Source organism: Lasioglossum baleicum, chromosome 3 (genome assembly GCF_051020765.1).
Source record: "Lasioglossum baleicum chromosome 3, iyLasBale1, whole genome shotgun sequence".
Lineage (NCBI taxonomy): Eukaryota > Metazoa > Arthropoda > Insecta > Hymenoptera > Halictidae > Lasioglossum > Lasioglossum baleicum.
Window position 1 is genome coordinate 6,141,333 of NC_134931.1, and position 18,969 is coordinate 6,160,301.

Consider the following 18,969-nt stretch of genomic DNA (forward strand, 5'->3'; position numbering starts at 1 on the left):
GTGGGGGTCTAGCGATATGGGAGCGGTTTTTTAAATACAGACTCTGTTTTCTCATGCAATCGACTCCGGTTCGCGCCGGTTTGAACATTTATCTTGCTGCAAGGAGAGATAGACTTTTGTCATTTTTTAATTGGCAATGTGTTATATTAGGTCTGCAAAATAGCATCGGTGTAATCAACATTCTGTTAACGAATTACAAGATTCTTGATTACATTATGGTAGAAATTGAAGTTTTTCGAATATTGTTTTATAAATAAATTGTACCGTAAAACGATATTATACATATAATAAACATATAGACTAGAATAGCATTTTCTTATCAGAACGTTTCGTAATATTTGTCTTCTACAATATAAGAATATTTGTTTAAAAATTGTAACTCAAAACAATATTGTAGATATCAACATGATATGATAGATATATGTATGCAAGAAGCTCGGTGATGTAATTTTAAAGATATGCTACTAAATTGCGGAATAGATCCGCTTCAAATTGTCTTCTCGTCTTCTGTAGTATCTCTGAATTGTTTTTTATGTTCCACGTGTTTCTACTTCGAGGAATCGATCCGAGTAAACAATTATCTCTAATAAATGCCTGCCGACATCTCCTTAGTCACAGGAAAAACTAATTTCTTGATTGTAGTTCTGAAACATAACATAACAAACACTGTATTTATGCCCACGAGCTGAATTAATACGTAAAACTTTGTCTTCCAAAGATTTCGTGCCTCTATGATAAGTTTCCAAGGTGAATTTCATATTAACTAACAATTTACGAGGTTCGAGTAAACTGTCAATCACGTAAACATTATTTGACATTGCTCGATAGTGGTGAGTAAATAATCTGTCAGATAGTGAACTGCATCAGGCTTGTAAGTGCTGTATTACATCAGAAAATGTCAAGTGCGTCTAAGCCTACCTAAGAAACTTGTAACTCCACACCTCATAAAAACAATTCATTTTTATAAAATACTTAATTTCAGTTTCATTTGATCAAACAAATTTTAAAAAACGAAATGCGTTTCCGCATTTTACAAAATCGTAATACTATCTCCGACAATTGAAAAATAATGCATTTAGACTGACATTAAATGCAGTTTTATAGCGGAAACTTGTAGAAGTTCCGCCCCTTTACCGGTTTACATATAAAGTTGGAGAAACTGGAATTAAAATCCACAACTTTCACAGGTGAATACCTGTCTTTGAAATTCACCTGAAGATGTTTCATAATTCTTAGAGGATGGCCAAGAAAGCCTGAAGCCTCTTTTGCGTTTAATTTCTTTCTTCCTATTATTTCCCAGATTACTATTATTTAAAAGAATTCCTTCATGATCTTGATATGCATACAGATAAGGTTACTCTCCGCAGATCTTTCTTGTATTTTTATGTCCGCGGATTCTTTCCTTGTGATGGACAGACAATATTTCCCCTCGGCAGGCACTACCTTTTTAGTGATCCCGGCTCAGAATCGGTGGCCATATGGCTCGAGACGAATGTAGGTCGCCTGGAGGCACGTGTGTTTTTCGACAGGTCAAAAACAATTCGTATTATTCACCAGTTATTTGTCATGCTGATGACACGGAGCCGTATTGAACAATTTTTCAATAGCGTCGAGATCCATTGTAATTATCTCAACAATGCCCTACACTTGACTCCGTGTAATTTGCCTATAATTAGAAGGATAAACAGTCTCGTCAATAGAGGCTGAAAGATTGGGTATTCTTAAGTTTAACAGGTAATAAGACTGGCGCTGCCGATGAACATTCTGCTTTTCCTATAACTAAATGCATGTCTGGCTAGAAGCTGTAAAGAGGTTTCGCCCTTTGAACCTTCCTTCGAGCATCTCGCGATCTGTATGAACCACTTGACCCCGATGTATAGTCGGTCACAAAAATATTGTGACAAAATTGCAATAGATCGGAATTGTAGAAAAAATACTAAAAAGTTGCATTTCACAACTTTTTTATGTGAGCCTATATTGAAAATTTTAAAAATATGTTCTGTAGATCTGTGTGAATTAAACATATTCTGAAAATTTCGTCAAAATCGGTCGACGTTGCAATGCGCTACAAACGTTTAAAGATGGTGAAAATTGCAATTTTTCACGATTTTCGGCCTGTAACTGCAATAAATCCGAGGATTCTTACATCTTTCAATGCCTGTCATTTTTTCCCGCATAAACCGATTTCGACGAAACTTTCGCAGTGCATATAATTGGCAGAGATCTACAAAATGTACTTTTTAAATTTTCAATATAGGCCCACATAAAAAAGTTGAAAATGCAACTTTTAGTATTTTTTCTACAATTCCGATCTATTGCAAGTTTTGAAAAAATTTCTTTTCACCTATAGTAAACTAATTGCTCTTGCTTTCCAAAAAAGTTCAAATCGCATAGTCCAATATTAAAAAAGTTATCGTCCTTTTAAGTGTTCCAATATTTTTGTGACCGACTGTATTTAATGAATCACCAAGTTTTGTGGATTGCGAGAGAGTCGGTGCTCGTGTACCGTTCTCATTGCCGCGTTTTCATTATTATGAAAAAAACCGAAGACGTTCTGTTTGACTCATAACGAGCGCAAATAACACCGCACAAAGAAACCGGCGACGGTTGATAAATCTGTTCTGCTACCTCTTCCCCTACTGATCTTCGACCGATCATTATAATTACGCGTGATCGATGCACGCGTTCGGACGCGATAATGTAAGTGCCCGTGTCAGCCACGAGTCATGCATAATGACTTTCGCCGAATCAACAGATAGTGCCAGCGCATGTTTACGTCTTGAACAGCTGTTCTTCGCGTGACACCGTCATGCAAATATCATGTCCCCCGCCGTCGCTGAATAATTTCAGGGCGGGAATATGTGTCGAATAGGCGGTGAGCTCATCAACGCTGGGAAAGGACTGGCAATAAAAAAGAATCAGATTCAGCACGGATCAGTGAACAGTCAGAGTACCGGTATGTGATGACAAAGTTCAAGCGACTTCAATGATAACCCACTTTTCTTTGTCTTCCGCGAAGAATCTTTTAAAAGAATATAATAGGGACGTGCGGGTAAGCGAAATTTTGGGTTCGCGTCGGGACGGGTGCAGTCGAGTAGTGTCAGATTTGAGAATTCCAAAAGTTGAAAATTGCAGCTTCGGGTACCCGAACATTGCAAAAAAAGTCAAAACTTTGTTTAAATGTCAAAAGATTCAGTCTAGGGACGGCCGTGAGGGTTTAGTTGGTATACCCCTTAAGGGGGAACCCAACATAATCCCTCCCCCTCTCCCGCGAAGGGGTAGGATATCCATAAGGCGGATTTCCCTCACGTAAAAAATAGTTGCGTAGAGTCAGATTCGACAATCCCAAAAATTTGTACTTGACCCGAAGCTCGGGTGCTAGCACACCCCTAGAATATACATATGTAGTTGTATTCGAATAAACAGGAATACAATTTGATTGATCGATGAATAAAGAGCGCAACCACTGTTTCCGCTGCGCAGTGACCGTGCGTGTTTGAAGTTTACGTTTTGGTGTGGCGTCTATCGCTCAAACACTCCATGGTAACGAATTCCACTCGATCCACGGGTTTCGAGGCCAAGTTCACAACAACTCCGATCACGTATCTTTCAACGTGAATCAAATTTTGGCACGATGTTGAAGTTCCAGGTCGCGACCAAGGAGGACCTGAAGCTCGCCGCGGCCATACAGCATCGCCGACAAATAGACGCTGAAAGAAAACAGCGGATCTTCAACCCGCGATTCAGAAACATCGGGGTGAGTGTCGGTCAGAGTTTGTTCAGAGCAGGCGGAGTGATCAGCTCGTTAACTTGCTATAGATCCGTCGCTGTCGGAGCACGTATCCGGCACGCGAAAGAACAACGTTATCGTGCGCGAGATACACCGTCGTGATTTTTCCCCTTACTGTCCACAGATAGACAAGGAATTCTTGGACAAACAGGTCGAGGAAAAGAAGCAGCAGCGGGAGCTGGAACAAGCCCGGGAATCCGAGCTCGACGAGAATTTGATTCGTAGCAGCAACCTCGCCTTGCTGCTGGAGAGGCAACAAGAAGAGGTAAAACTGTCAATTACGCAGCGAGGAAAAAAAATAAGTGGCTGCCGGCTGGATGATTAATCATCTTTTACAGTGTCATCGTTAAAGATCCCGGACGCTCGTTCAACTTTATCGCTGTTGTTGTTCTCCGAGCACTTTTTCATCTGAAAACATCCGCAGTAGAACCAAAGTCTATTTCATACTCCGTTGTTCACTTTGCAGGAGAAGCGAAATATAAAACTCGAGATCGAATGTTTTCGTCGGCAGCACCAACGGCCGGAGGATCGCCGGGATTCCGATCTCTATGATCCGAAATCTTTGAAAAATTCGCTTTCAACGAAACTCGGAGATGACAATTCAAAATTTGGGTAAGGCTACGTTCGAAAGTAAATATAGTCGCTGTTAATTTCGTCTCGCAGGATCGAATCGAACACCGGAGAGAGCGATATTAAATATACATATGTATGTGTATGATCGATCCACTATGCAGATTCCAGGGTGCGGAGGGCGACTCAAAGGAACGGCTGAAGGCGCAAAAGGAGGAGATGAGGTACTGGATAGGACAACAAAAGGAGGAGCGTGTGAAGATTGAGAGAGAACGCCAGGAAGCCGCGAAAGCGTACCAGGAAGCCGTCATCTCCAGGGACAAGCGTGCCACGGCGTTAGATCAGATGGAACGTGAATGCCGTCGAAGGTTGAACGAAGCCACCGCAAGATTCAATCGAGCCCTGGTAAGGCTTTCTCCTATTTAGTCCTTTATAGAAACGGCAAAGAAAACAAAACGCGCGGAACTGTGAGGGATAGATAAGAATCTTATTATCTGACGATTCTATTTTCCTCCCGTGTGAGAGGAACCTTGTTCTCCCTGCTCTCGATTCGAGATCCAGCTGTTCCATTCTTGTGTCCATGGATCATTGATATTCGCGGGCGATGAGAAAGTGAGAATTCAGATAATTAACGGTCCGGTGGTCCTCCATCCCATTAATTGATTTAAAGTCCTCTCTCGTTAGCTTTCCCGGCCGACAACCAGCCGTGAAATGTCAGGGGTCAACAGCGTAGGGATTCCGTCGTTCTCGATATGCTTTCTGCATCGACGATGAATGTATATAGCCGTTATTATTGGGAGCTGAAAAGAAGTCGCTTGGAAGGAATGCGGGAAGGGCACGCCTCGAGTGGTACGTATTTTCGGCTCTAGCGATATACATATTGGCTAAGCGGCCACACATACGCATTACGTAGCGTTTGCCGTCAAAGCCTGAACATTGGGATTGGGACTACGGAAGCATTGATGGTGAGGACAGAGGAGAGACCCCGTTGCCCCTGTGCAGTCGCAGGTGACTACTTTTCAGCTCCCAATAATACCTTCCTTTTCCGCCAGTGCACCCTTTTGGTTCGAGTTCTTCGTCGAGCATGGCTTTGCCAAGGTCGACAAGTGTTTTACCTCTGTCGCTTTTCCAGATATCCATATGATTACCTTGAACCTGCTGAATTGGCCTTGTTTTTTTTCTGTAAGCTTCTGTAAACTCGTTGGCTAATAAGTTAGTGCCAATTCATACGCTAATCTGTCACCAACAAGAGTCGCACGGCACGTGATTTTGCGTTGAACGATTAAGTTGAACAATGGGTGCATACAGCTTGAAGGTAACCAAACGCAATACACGGGATAATATGTACCTCGGCAAGTTTTAGTCACAGCTCTCATTCACTATAGTTAGCCTACGTATTTCTACCAATCATCTAACTTTCGCAATTCGTAATGGTGATATCCGATTGTTCGGTCGTAAATTAAAGCACGTGTACTCTTGGGCTTCACAAGATACAGCTCACATAAACTTTCCTCGAAGGTGAGCACCGTTTTCAGTACGGAACAAGGTTGCTGTCATCGACAAGCAAACTCAGTGACATCACCATGCACGGGTCTCGATAATAGCGCAACAGTACGATCGTGATGATGATGTATTCCTGTCTCTTTCCCCTTCACGTTTTATTCTTTGAGATGCGGGCTATCATGCCCACGCGGTATGTATTTCAAGCCACATTACCGAAAATGTTTTTTCTGTTGTCACCCCAGGCGGAGGAGCAAGAGCATCGCCGTCACTGCGAAGCCCTGCAAGAAGAAGAGGACAAGAAAGCGGAAATCTACAATCACGTGACTGGGGACTTCCTGATGGAAGCCAAAGAGCAGGCGGACAGCACCCGTGGACCGAAAAAGCCGCTAGCCTCACGCTACAAGGGAATGAGCCCCGAGGAGCTTAGGGCTATCAGAGATGCGCAGACATGCCAGATGGAGGAAATCGAGGTAAAAGTCGCGGAACGGTTGTTTCGCCTACATATCTTGGACGACCTCGCCGCGAAAGGTTGAAACAATGCCAAGCATTGTCGCGACCCTGACGAGTCTTGAATAAGGGGAAAAATTTGGCTCGCTCAAGGAAAACATTTTTTTTCTCTCTCTCTCTCCCCACCATCTAGAAAATGAAATTAGAAGAGAAGCGGATTAATGAGGAGTGGGACCAGTTGACGAATTCGCACGCCCTTGTCGCGACAACGTACCAACGTGAATTGGAGCGGAAAAGGGCGTAAGCATTCTTTATTGAACATTCTACGAGAATCGTGAAAATACATCTCGACATAATTCTGTTTTGTAGGGAGATAAACAAGAAGATTGCCGAAGAGAATTTGCAGTTAGCCAAGGAACACAAATCCCATCAAGAGTATCTTAAGAAGGTTCTGTACAAGAACAAACCATCTGCTGCTTTCTTTGAACAATTTAACAGAGATGCACGCTGAAACTAGAAAACTTCCGATGATTTTTAACAATATTTAATTATGAATTTGAAAAATTTTCTATTTCATTGTATCATGTATATGGATATTTGCAATGGAATAATAGTTTATTATTCATTGCGCCTTCTCTGCTTTCATAAAATGGTTTCAACCATTATTACAAGTACCAGACTACGCTTGCTAATTGTATTTTGTAACAAATAAACATTATTGCACAAAACACATTAATTATACATTGCTTGATATCGTGCAACTTTTTATGTTTTAACTTAAATTGTAATCATAACAATTGCATTCACAACAAAAATTAGTAGTCACTTTTTGTGTCATATCCTACCGTACCGGTCGGAACTAATATTGTGTCGTCTTGACATCAGCTCAACACTGTGAAGTTAAAAATATATATACAAAAGACCTTGAAAAGGACAACCATCAGACCAATTTTTATGCCTTCTTTAACAGTACAACTTCTATCAAGGCACCGACGAGAGTTCCGCCAGGTTCGCGTGCTTTAGTATATGCACAAAGTAAAATTGGTTGGTCATGGTCAGACGCGTCAGACGATTCCTATGCAATAGCACATGTATTCGCTGCATTTTCCAACTCGATTTTCTCGTAAACGAAGCGTCAAACAAAAAAATGTTATTCCTGTTTTTCGACTTATTTTTACATGTAGTTTCATCCCCTGCTCGGTTGTACCACCTTCGTCCGGCCACACCATGTATATATAGATCTGAAATTGTAACTCGTATACGTTTGTCAGAGAATGTAACATTTCATGCCTTCATTCGCCTTCTGCACTGACGAGATCACGTCGATGGTTTTCTGTTTCTTACTCCAGCCAGAATACATCCTGGAGGCAGTGCTTCGATTGCGCCCAAATTTTCTCGCGCGGGCGCGAGAAAACAGTAACGTATCTACTATTGAGTAGCAGAGCGGCCAGTGCCCAGAAGCAGTTGTATTGGCGGGAATGTACCGAAATAATCTTACCGCACAAAAAGACTCCAGGACGTGTCCTACGAGTTACAAAATATACACAAATACACCTGGTATTTGATTCATTTTTTAGAATCAAATCATATAAATTTTTTGAAGTTCTGCGGAGTGCTCAAGGAACCCCATTTTATCGAGAAGCTCACGTTACTGAGACTGAAATCGCCGCGCATACGCGATTTCGAAAAGTTGGGCTCAATCGAAGCACTGCATGGAGGGCGTAAAAAAACACCGAATTATTCGAGTGGCACGATCTCCCATAAGGCTGGCAGTATCTCGTCGGTGATTAAGGTTATGCTCTATCTTCAAGCCTAACGGAGCTATTTACTTATTTAGGTGTTCTGTTTCTCGTGAATCACCCGATATATGATGTAAGGTTTTCGTGGATCTAGTTCCAACATTTATCGTTTGTCAGCGCAGAGGGCGTGAGAAATCGAGTTGTTGTTAACGCTGTCGGTATTTCAGATCGTGAGACACATGAACGTGTCGATAATAACAGAATTGTTGATGTTTACGCGTCAGACGTGAACATCGCCTTATTGTAATTATGTATCTCCCAATTATTATGATATAAATTAAACGAACGGTATTTTTACCATAATGCGCCTTCAATCAAGATAGTAGTATAAAGGGTAACATTCTTTTAGCAATAAAATGTTGGAGATACAACAGGACCAAGTTCTCAAACCAAGGTTAGTTTTAAGGTTATATGAGCTTAGTTTTTGTACGAAAATTATTTGAAATAAATTCTTTTCTCATCAGCACGGACGCAGATGCAATACTTAAGGAACAACATGAAATTGTGGAGCATCTTAAGCGTGATTTGAAATTGTGCAAGGTATCTTTGTTTTTACTAATGTTCGTAGACGTTATTATAAACATTAAATTTTTGTTAATGTACCTTCAATTCTCAGGTAGAACAAACTAGCATAAAGACTGAACTAGAAATTTTACGAAATGAAAGTCAAAAAGTACATGATATAAAAGAATCTTTGAACCGTATTCATTTGGAAGAATGCGGTAGCGAAGTCTTTCATACAAAGGAAGTAGCAAATTTACAAGAGCGTCTTGTACTTTTAGAGACTGAAAAAGATTCAGCTTTGCAGCTGTGGCATATTTCACTAAATACCATAAATGCTTTAGAGGAAGAATTGAGAGGTTTTCGTGCAAATGGAAAAGATACAAAATTCTACCAGGACCAAGCATATGCTATTAAAGAAAGCTACTCTGAAGCTATCAAAATGTTAGAGGAAAAGCTTACACAGGCTAAAGACAATTTTATAAAACATCAAACGCTATATCATACAACTAAACAAAGAGTTGAAAGTTTGACCAAGGAAAAGGATGAACTAATGGAGAAGTATAGAAACCTACAAAAAGAAGCTCAAGAAAAAGGTCAGTAATAAAAATACTTGTTTATTTTATACCAGATGGAAATGTTATTTTTATGTTTTCAAAGACAGGAATAATCAGATAACAATTGAGACACTAAAAAGAGAACTAGCTTATGCTAAAGCAGAAACTAACAAAATAGTCCAAACTAAATTAGAACTAGAAAAAAAATTGAATGTAGTTAGAAGATATGCTGACAATATAGTAGAGAAAGATAAGGAAACAAAAAATAAGATGGCAGAAGCCATAGAGCTGATAGAATCGGCAGTCAGGGAAAAGGATTTGGTGCTTCATCGTGAAGCTCTTGCCTTGGAAGAAAAATCCAGATTAGAACATAGATTGACACTAATAGCAAATGAATATGACACAAAAATACAGGAATTGAATAAAAAGACTCAAGATGAAATTGAATTGCACACAAAAAACTATATGACTGAAATCAAAGAGATTAAAGCAGAATTAAGAGAGAAGATTAAATTGTTAGAAAAAGCTCAAAGAGAACTTAAATTTACGGAAGAAGAACTGATTAGGATACGCAGGGACTCAAATGAAAAACTATTAGATTATGAGCAAAAAGCAAAACGTTTGGAACTTCAATTGCAGGTATACAATGAGACAATAGGCAGAAACAAATATGATATTGAAATGCAGCAGTTAAAGGAAAAAATAGCTACTCTCGAAAGTAACTTGGTCAGCTCAAATGGTAAATTACAGAAACTAGAATGGCAGCAATCCACTAATGCGCAAGATCAAATGAAGAAAGTTGATGGTGATAATAGAGACATATTAAAACAATACTCAGATTTAGAAAACCAATTATCTAAAACGTTAGGTGATAAAGAGAATCTTATTTTACAATTAAAGTCTCTTAAGCATGATTTTGATCATGAAATACATAAAAGAGATAATGAAAGACATTCTCTAGAAAACAAAATTCACGAATTGGAAGTTAATCTTCATAAAGCAAATTGTATAGCAGAAAACAAATCACGACATAATCTCAATGATGAAATAAATCCTTATTTATATGACATAAAAAATAAACGAACGTTGGACATAACGTAAGTAATTTTATTTATTCAATATTTTAACGTCTCCGAATATACGTAATGTTTTTGTTATAGCGTAGAAAATAAATGTCATTGTTGCCAATCGGTATTATCAGATCATGTGAATAAATTGCAAGAAAAATTTGATAGGAAAACAAAGGAGTTGATCCATCACGTCCAAGTTCATCAGAAACTGAGTAAAAAGTATGGGACTTTTATTTCTATATACACTAGATAAATAACTACATTCACTTATATTTACATATTTGTATTGTAGATGGAGAGATGAGGCTAAATCGTTGACAGTGAAGTTTCAGGGAAAATCCAAAGAACTAAGAAGTAAGATAAGTTCGTTGCAAAAAGAAAATAACGAATTAAGCACAGAATTGTTAACTTGCAAGCAGCAATTGGCTCAACAGACATTGCAAGACATACAAAGGTACATTTTCAGTAAGTTTCAGTATAAATGCATTTTCAAATAACAATAAATATTTCTTTTAGATTCAATGCAGCAAACGAAATTAGGTGACAATATTGGTCTTCAAGTAGGATTATTTTAGAATCAAAACTTGATTGCGTTAATACTGTAAGAGTATATCAATTTATTCACATTAAAAATACATTTTACATTACACATATATCCTGTTTTTTATTTTCAATATTGCCTAGGTATTAATAATACAATTAAGATTCATCTATTCTTTGGATACAATGCAGGCTGTAAATAAACTAGGGAACCAATATAAAGTTTCATCGTCACCTTGTTTATCTAACCATGCCAGTCCCTCTTTTACCATATGGTCCAATGCTTTTTGAGCACGGTCTGGTTCCCAGTGTAAATCATTGTACAATATAGATTTAGAAACATATGCATTCCCAGATAAACTGGTTTGTTGCAATACAGCAGTATGATCCATAGTAAGTTCTCCAGGAACAGATTGTACTAAATGCTTACCCCTGCCGATCGAAACAATGGAGAATCCACTCCCAAAAATTTTTAATTTCTTAGCTGCAGCTAATAAATCTTCATTCGTTATATCTTGATGCTCCTTTCTACGACCTCTTGCTTGAATTAGTCTTGTTCGGAGTTCATCTAATGATATTAATCCACCATTTTTATAATTTGTAGCCATACAGACTTCTACTATTTGGACAGCAAGTTCATAATAGAAATCTCCTATGCCAAGAACTGACCAGAAACCTTTATTCGAGGCCAGAGGGTCTACACCTATCGATGCACACATTTCAGTAAATTGCCGTCTAAAACGCGCATTCTTTTTAATTTCATTCTTATGCTTGGTTGCAAACTCCTCTAGATTAACGCGGAATGTTTCCATTTGCTTCGTCATTTGCTCAAATTGATTCTCTTGAATCTCTGTCCCCTTGTCCTTATATTTTTCTTGCTCTAGCTTTTGTTTTTGAATTGCACCAACGCCTGCTTTTCGTCTCATCGTCAATTATATTTGTCAATACGTTTAAGATTATGAAATGTAGTACAAACTTTTACACTGACACGGCGTTAAAGTATACTTATTCAGCTTTCAGTATACTTAGTCAAACTTGTTCAAATATAAATAGGTTCGTCTTTCAAAAGCATAACCTATATAGTATTAACACGTCAGTATAACAATAGATTTTCGTATTATCTTCACTCTGTTTTCCATATATTATGGATTATAAGATTGACATGTAAACTTTGACGTAACATAATGTACCGTGCACGTACAAAACGTTAAAATAAACAATCAGAGGGTCGTACACTTTCTTTTGTGAACTGTTCTTCGTCGTGTTTCGTGTTGCCTACGCAAGGTGTCAGTTGGCATCGTTCAAAATTTAAATATGGCGTCCGCAATGGAAATTGACGATGAAGAAAGTGATTTACCAACTTCGAGTAGCAGTAAAGGGGAGAAGAAACGTTTCGAGGTCAAAAAGGTAAGCAAAAAAGTGGTTTAAAATGTTCTGTAAAATATATGCAAATCGTATACATTATAATTTTGTTGATCAATTTCTAACCTTATTCTTGCATTGTCATTTGCACTATACTCTCTCACACACATGGTTAATATTTTATATTTACTTAAAAATATGTTATCTCTCTTTTCAGTGGAATGCAGTGGCACTTTGGGCATGGGGTATGTGTACAGAATTTGTATTATTTCTATAATCTACTACCAAATATAGTATATTTGTTTTCTTTCATTATTTACGGAATTAGGTAGTAATTATGCCATTGTTTTTTTTGCAGATATTGTAGTAGACAATTGTGCTATATGCCGTAACCATATTATGGATCTGTGTATCGAATGTCAAGCAAATCAGGCATCAGCTACTAGCGAAGAATGTACCGTAGCTTGGGGTGTATGCAATGTACATATCGAAAGCTCATACTTTTTGTTACAATATACTCTTAGCGATATGTTTTAAATTCTTTATTTTAATGTTTTGATCATTTCTTTTTGTATAGCATGCGTTCCATTTCCATTGCATCTCACGTTGGTTGAAGACTCGACAGGTTTGTCCACTTGATAATCGAGAATGGGAGTTCCAAAAGTGAGTAAAAATCTATAACATCCAACAACACATTGCTGGCTTTTTAAAGCTTTCAAAAATTATTTGCATGTTTATAGAAACACAAGATAAGTTTATAATTCTATATTCTTATACAGTGTATGCTAATCTTTTAATTGCTTTTGTTATAGATACGGTCATTAACAGAGTGTGGCCAATTCTCGCCAACAACAGATATAAAAATGATAAAACCAACACCTTATTTAATTATATTCAAACACGGGAGTTAACAAAAAGAGATGGAAATTCAGTGGAGCTTCTTAAGGTTGACAAAAAAGGTGTAAAGGATAAAAGAAAAAATATTCTTCAATCCAATTGCGGAATATTTACAATGTTACTGCACCTGCATAGTAAAGTTTATACTGCTACATTTAATAAGTTGGAACAGCAAGTACTAAAAAGCCATAAGCTACTGAACCTTCCTGATAATATTGGTTTTATATGACATTATATGACATATAGTCCTAAGTGTTCGAATAAAGAAAGATTTCAAAATCAATGTCAATCTTTCATTAATCTGAACATTTTTCTATAATGCTACTTTTTCACGATTTGAAAACCAATTGCGTTGAAACAGACAAGTAATACATACTTTACATTAGATTCTACGATTTCAGACGTGTATACGAAATCCGTGTGAACCGCAAATTATGTGTTCTTAATACACATGTAATTATGCACTCTATTCTCCTTGTACACAGATGTAGAGATCCGTGTATTTTTGTTCAAGACTATTAATGTTGGAAGCGAGATTGCAATAAATTTACGGTCAACTGTTCAACAATTACCGTGTATATTTAATATTACACGGATTAAAATCCGGATTCGTTCATTATGCGTGTGCACGTGTATTTACATACATATATGTGAAATAGGGACCTCTACTTTACATCGATGCTTTCCTGTGAGACTTTTTCTACCGAATCTTCCAATGATCCTCTTACCTGATTTTCAGAAATACCATCCAGCGAAAGTTTTGTCCTCGCTCTTACTAATACCGCCGAGCTCCCATAATCTGCTCTTTGGATCAGCAATTTTTATTCTTTAAACAGGTATCGTGGAAATGTATAATACAACGCCTAACAACGTTTCTGAATAGAGTGCTCGAATCGATTGTCCCGAGAGGCCGAATATTAAATGCACACGATGCATCGTACAGATTTAAGAGCACCAGCTTCTCAAGATTCGGGTCTCGAAGCCGGGCAGATAAAGAGTGTTATATTTTTGTATCTATTCCGGCACGTTAAGTAAAATCAATCTCGCCGAAGCAGCCGTGGCAGGTCTCCCTAATAATAGCTTTTACGTTGCGACAAGCGTCGCACGGTTTTCCTACCCTCACGCTCTTATCATTAAACCGCGCCATAACGGGTGCGTGGATTCTTAACGAGACATTACAGCCGCCGTGACCCGTGACGTCACGTCGAGGCCAATCGATCGCTTCGAGATCATCTCGGATCCTTTTTCCAGTTCTAGTGTATTCAAGAGATACGGGGCCAATACTTATCAAGCGGCAGAACCTGAAGCCCGACGAGCTGGCTTCTAATCCAGGCATACAGCGAAAATTACATTCCTGTCGTGCAAGCGACATTCAGGCGCAGGAAAAGAGAGGGAGCAAGCCAGTTTGTGTAGAGAGTGGCGGAGTGTATTAGCAAGCCCCTTTCTGGCTCTGATTTTTTCTCGTCTCGTCCCCGTGACTCCCTCACCCCTCTATTTTTTATTAAATTCTACCCGCCGTGAGAGAAAACACGATATTATAGAAGTGAGATTCGTTTAAACTTTGATTCCGGAGCGCGCTGCAACGCGCTCCAATAAATCGCAATAAATGAACGCCGATGATAATACACATACTATAACTGCTCCGACGGTCCGTATTTGCCAATTTTCAATCGCACGTGCACACATCAGGCAATATGAGACCGATCTCAAATTTCACGATGCCGGTAAATATCTATATTTTCAATATTTAAAAGAGGCGATTTCGTTTAATAGTCGAACGGCAGGAGATGTGTGTGTGTGTGGGGTAGATGCATTCAAACCCGCGTGTCCGGATGCATACTGAATGATTTTCAGAAAACAAGTTTCGCGCAAAATATTTACCTGACCATGAGAGATGGAATATAAATACAATTTGCGCTCTCGCAACTTGTGATAGGGTACGATACAGGATTCAGTTGGGAGAATGGCCACAGGCAGGTTGAAGGGGGCTCGAAAGAGCGTTCTGGGAGGAGGCAAAAGGGATAGAGGATGGGAGTGCGAGTCGCGAAGGCCTCATTTCCGCCGGAAACAGAGGTTCCCTCACCCTTGCTCACCGAGCAGTCACCCTCTTCGACCTCTCGCCTTCCTTGTCTCGTCCAGATGGCAGAGTCCAATCGAATTAAATACATTCCCGAGGATCGTCCAATCGACGACCTCCGGTGGTGGTTTTTGTCTGGCAGTTGTTCTGCCAATACCACTGTCATTTCTTTCTCCCATGTTGCACCGACAGGACCGAATAATTTGCTTCTCGATAATTGTTTTTTTTTCGTTCTTTCTTCCTCGTCCTTTTTTTTATTTTAGTGGAGCCGGGCGCGCGCTGTAGCACGTCGAGCCATCGAAAATTCATTAAAGCCCCCGAAGTGTAATTAGGTCGAGAAGGAGATCCGCCGCTGCTGACCCTTCCCCGATTTCTTTACGCTACGTACTTATTAGATAATTTTGTTTCAAATGTTCCACGATTTCACATATCGATACGTCTTCTCGGCTACGTGGTTCTTTGTTAGAGGAAGAAGAGGGAGAGACCAACTGTTACTCGGCTTTTTTCTGGGATGTTTATTTTACGGTGGTCTAGAGAAGTGTTTTCGCAAGCATATTTTAGATCGCCGTGGAATCGAGGCTCACCACTAGTTGTGCGTTATATTATTTAAAAAAGTTTCCCTGCCGGTATAGACCATCCATTATCCGCAACTCTGATAAATCCGACCGGGTGTTCCAGCTCCTTGTGTTTGGCGGATATATCAAGGTTTCCTTGTACAGTCGCTTTCGCGGTCTCCTGTTTTCCTCGTCTCTTCCCTTCTCCATCATTTTAGACTCGACAGGAGTTACGGGGGCAGACAAGTAAACCCGATAAATTGCGAGATTTTTCCATGGACAGCTCAAGTGACGTGTCATCCTCGAATATTCCTGTTTTGCGGCGAATGCTGAGACAAAATGTTGTATCAAGAATAACTTACAATTGAATAAAAATAACTTATCTGTCAAAAATGCTTAAAATTGCTCAACTTTACTCCCACATTACTTTTGAGCCACTGAATGCCTAATATTAACACTTGGATTTCGGCGTTTTCTCGCCATGATCTACAGGATTACATAAAAAAAGTTAAAAACTTTTGGTTTCCGTAGATGAAGTTCAGCCTCTACGCTAATTATAAGAAATTGGAGTTGAATAGAAATTAATTTTTTCGTTGAATAATTTTAATTCGTTGAAAATAATATATTGTTTAATTTCTCATAAATGTGCATTATTGATGTATTTACGTGCTGTATTAGAGAGTGCTCATATAGTAGAACGTTCATATGATGGATCATAATGTAATGGAGGTGCTACTGTAATATCACGCTATTTATGATACTGTCTCATTATAAATAAAGTCAGTTTAATCATTATTGGAGCTTTAACAGTACCTTTTAAGAAATCGGGTCATTTGCGACCCATTTTTCAATGAAATTTTCACCTATCCGATGTTCTAAAATCACACTATTGGTTTTTGCCAACAATATATATATTTATATACCCTGTACAAGCCGCGCACGAGTGTAAATTAATGTGAGGGCTGGAGGTTTCATAACTGCTATCGTTATTAATTGGTCAATTATCCGGGAAATTAATACCGGAGTAAACACGGTACATGTGCATGGAGTAAAATTGTGTGTCGTTAATGGATTTATAAATTCGATTCGTGAATATTACAAATCGATGTGCCCCGGAATAAATTCTTGAAAACGGCTTGGATCCGACATGCTTCGTCTTCTGTATCCAGCCAGCGTAGAAAGTCCAAGATTTCTCTCTTCCACCGTCCAAAGATTTTCACACGTGAGTTATAGATTCTAGGGTAGTAGTAACTGTAGCTCGGCAAGGTAGGGAAATCGTAGGGATGATAAATCCATGTTAAATCCGCAAAAAAGACAGGGCCTATGGCAAGCGTTAGGGAGTGGCGACGCAGTACTAACACCCTCCTTTTCTGCTTCCCTTCTCCGAAAATCCGTATGCTTCTTGCAAAATGTCTTGACAATATGTAACATAAACAATTACGATATAATATTATGAAATATGATCATATTTCGAAATATCGTTTATTTATGTGTAATAATATGTATTATGATCCTTAATTTATATTAAACGAGGAGCATAATATTTCTGTATATTGATGTTTCAACGTGCCATCCATTTATATGCTATAATACATTTTTAATAGATTGAATAAATTGGAAATGTGACAACTTCTTTATTATAAAATATACAATAATATAAAACAATTTTATGTATCTTTAACAAAAATGAGTAGAACAAGTATAAGACAGTAAAAACATTTGAAGAATCTAATGATACTGTTACATTAGGATTATGCAAAAATTTTAGTCTCTTTCAATCGGTCATAATCTTCTGTCCTTCTGTGAAACTGTTTAACTAAAATTTTTGCAAGCACCTGATATTATTTCGTACTCGTTAAAAATATTAAAAATACAAGTAAATGCCTAATATGTAGTTCCAGTATCTCCAAGTTACCACGTATAAGCTTAATATTGCATAAAAATCCGTATTCTAGTAATTCTAAAGAATAAATAAAGTAAACACAGCTCCACCGATCCCCTAACCAATGTCCGTGGAAATTTATTTACACGGTGTCCTGCAATCGAATCTTGGAATCACGACTCGTGGAAGGTGGGAGGACAGTAAGTGGAGCATTAAGTTCGAAATTTCGGTACACGACGTACACAATCGGGGCCGTATATGCGCTATTCTTGGTGGACGAGTCCAAGAGCACTTGATAGGCTAAGTAAATCAGAGGCCTTTGGTCAAGAGTAGAGCCTCCGCTTCGTACAGAGGGGCCATATAGGGGGAGGGAAGGGGGATTGGCAGAAGCAATAGTGGTGGCAGGAGCAACAAAGGGTTGGCTAAGAGCCTCTTCACCGACCACTCGCCCGCTTCCTCCAACCACCAAAGCATCACCTACTTCTCGCTGCAGCGAGGCTTGCTTGCCCCGTGATGTGATTGCAACCGAAATGTGTTTACCGTAAACCGTATCAAACTGTCGACGTCTACCATCACCGTTACCATGTCTTTTCTCCGTACAACATCGATAAAAGTAGGCATCGCTCCCCATCGATTCGGCAACGACCATGCCGTCGCATCCGTTCGTCTCCGGAGCTTTGAAGTGCCCCTTTTACCCTTTGTCTCGTACCCACTAGTTCAGAAGTTCCCGCGCCGTGGCTAGCCGACAAACAGCGTGCCGAAGTTTAACCCCTCTCCCCTCCCTGTCCTAGAGGCCCCCGTAACGTTGTTATTTGCGAAAGCTTGGTCGCTTCCTTCTCTTTCTTCTTCCTTCTTTCCCCTCCCCGCCCTTTTAATAGCTCGGTAATTAAAGGGATGGCCGAACGGTAATGTAATTTGGCGGTGCTTGCTCAAATTTTGCCACCCACCTCTCCAGCCCATCCTTATGCAGCGCAACGGTGCGGCGCGGCTGTTAAAAGACACTCGTTACTCGCCTAACTTTTGTGTACATCGCCAGTTTCACGTGCCGAATCGAATTTCGGCACTGTTCAGAACGGTGTTTGCACGACGCTGGTCGACCGACTTTTGTAACATGTTTTCCATATTTCGAACAGGCAAATGGCCGAGTGGAATCTGTAGAATATCGCCAGCGGCATGGACACGTGCGTGATGATCGTCCACGCCCAAACGCCGAAGAATTGCAAATGATCGGGACGAACCCCGGCCCGGGATTTCTCCAGCGTGTTCACCGTCCACAGCGCGATGTTGACGACTATGAGGAAGGTGATCAACTCCTTGCCGGGTTTGTCGTTCCTCGAGCAACGTCTTCCCCACGCGATCTAGAAAATTACGCGAAATTGAAACTACTCGAGGAAATGATTAGCTCCAGCGCGGATCGATC

At 39.4% G+C, this 18,969-nt stretch overlaps 5 protein-coding genes across 5 annotated transcripts in view; 3 read left to right on the top strand and 2 right to left on the bottom strand.

Moving 5' to 3' along the window:
* The first annotated feature begins 2,243 nt into the window (after nucleotides 1–2,243).
* LOC143207364 (RIB43A-like with coiled-coils protein 2) lies at nucleotides 2,244–7,099 on the top strand. The gene is made up of 7 exons (XM_076420755.1): nucleotides 2,244–3,757; nucleotides 3,915–4,055; nucleotides 4,257–4,402; nucleotides 4,525–4,765; nucleotides 6,106–6,333; nucleotides 6,504–6,610; nucleotides 6,680–7,099. The coding sequence occupies exons 1-7, from the start codon at nucleotides 3,635–3,637 to the stop codon at nucleotides 6,819–6,821; spliced, it is 1,128 nt and encodes a 375-aa protein (XP_076276870.1). The 5' UTR covers nucleotides 2,244–3,634; the 3' UTR covers nucleotides 6,822–7,099.
* A 1,194-nt stretch (nucleotides 7,100–8,293) lies between these two features.
* On the top strand, nucleotides 8,294–10,890 carry LOC143207363 (uncharacterized). Its single transcript, XM_076420754.1, has 7 exons — nucleotides 8,294–8,503; nucleotides 8,574–8,649; nucleotides 8,726–9,206; nucleotides 9,271–10,264; nucleotides 10,328–10,456; nucleotides 10,530–10,691; nucleotides 10,754–10,890. The coding sequence occupies exons 1-7, from the start codon at nucleotides 8,466–8,468 to the stop codon at nucleotides 10,779–10,781; spliced, it is 1,908 nt and encodes a 635-aa protein (XP_076276869.1). The 5' UTR covers nucleotides 8,294–8,465; the 3' UTR covers nucleotides 10,782–10,890.
* Lsn (vacuolar-sorting protein SNF8) lies at nucleotides 10,891–12,066 on the bottom strand. Its single transcript, XM_076420757.1, has one exon. The coding sequence runs from the start codon at nucleotides 11,701–11,703 to the stop codon at nucleotides 10,948–10,950; it is 756 nt and encodes a 251-aa protein (XP_076276872.1). The 5' UTR covers nucleotides 11,704–12,066; the 3' UTR covers nucleotides 10,891–10,947.
* On the top strand, nucleotides 12,052–13,319 carry Roc1a (Regulator of cullins 1a). Its single transcript, XM_076420758.1, has 5 exons — nucleotides 12,052–12,184; nucleotides 12,357–12,384; nucleotides 12,498–12,619; nucleotides 12,717–12,802; nucleotides 12,952–13,319. Exons 1-5 carry the CDS (start codon nucleotides 12,092–12,094, stop codon nucleotides 12,962–12,964), a joined length of 342 nt encoding a protein of 113 aa, XP_076276873.1. The 5' UTR covers nucleotides 12,052–12,091; the 3' UTR covers nucleotides 12,965–13,319.
* The window catches only part of LOC143207362 (proton channel OtopLc), a 54,377-nt gene continuing 48,711 nt past the window's right edge, over nucleotides 13,304–18,969 (bottom strand). The window contains exon 12 of the mRNA XM_076420753.1: nucleotides 13,304–18,907. Coding sequence (XP_076276868.1) covers nucleotides 18,617–18,907 — 291 coding nt within the window. The 3' untranslated portion in view covers nucleotides 13,304–18,616. The remainder of the gene's footprint in view (nucleotides 18,908–18,969) is intronic.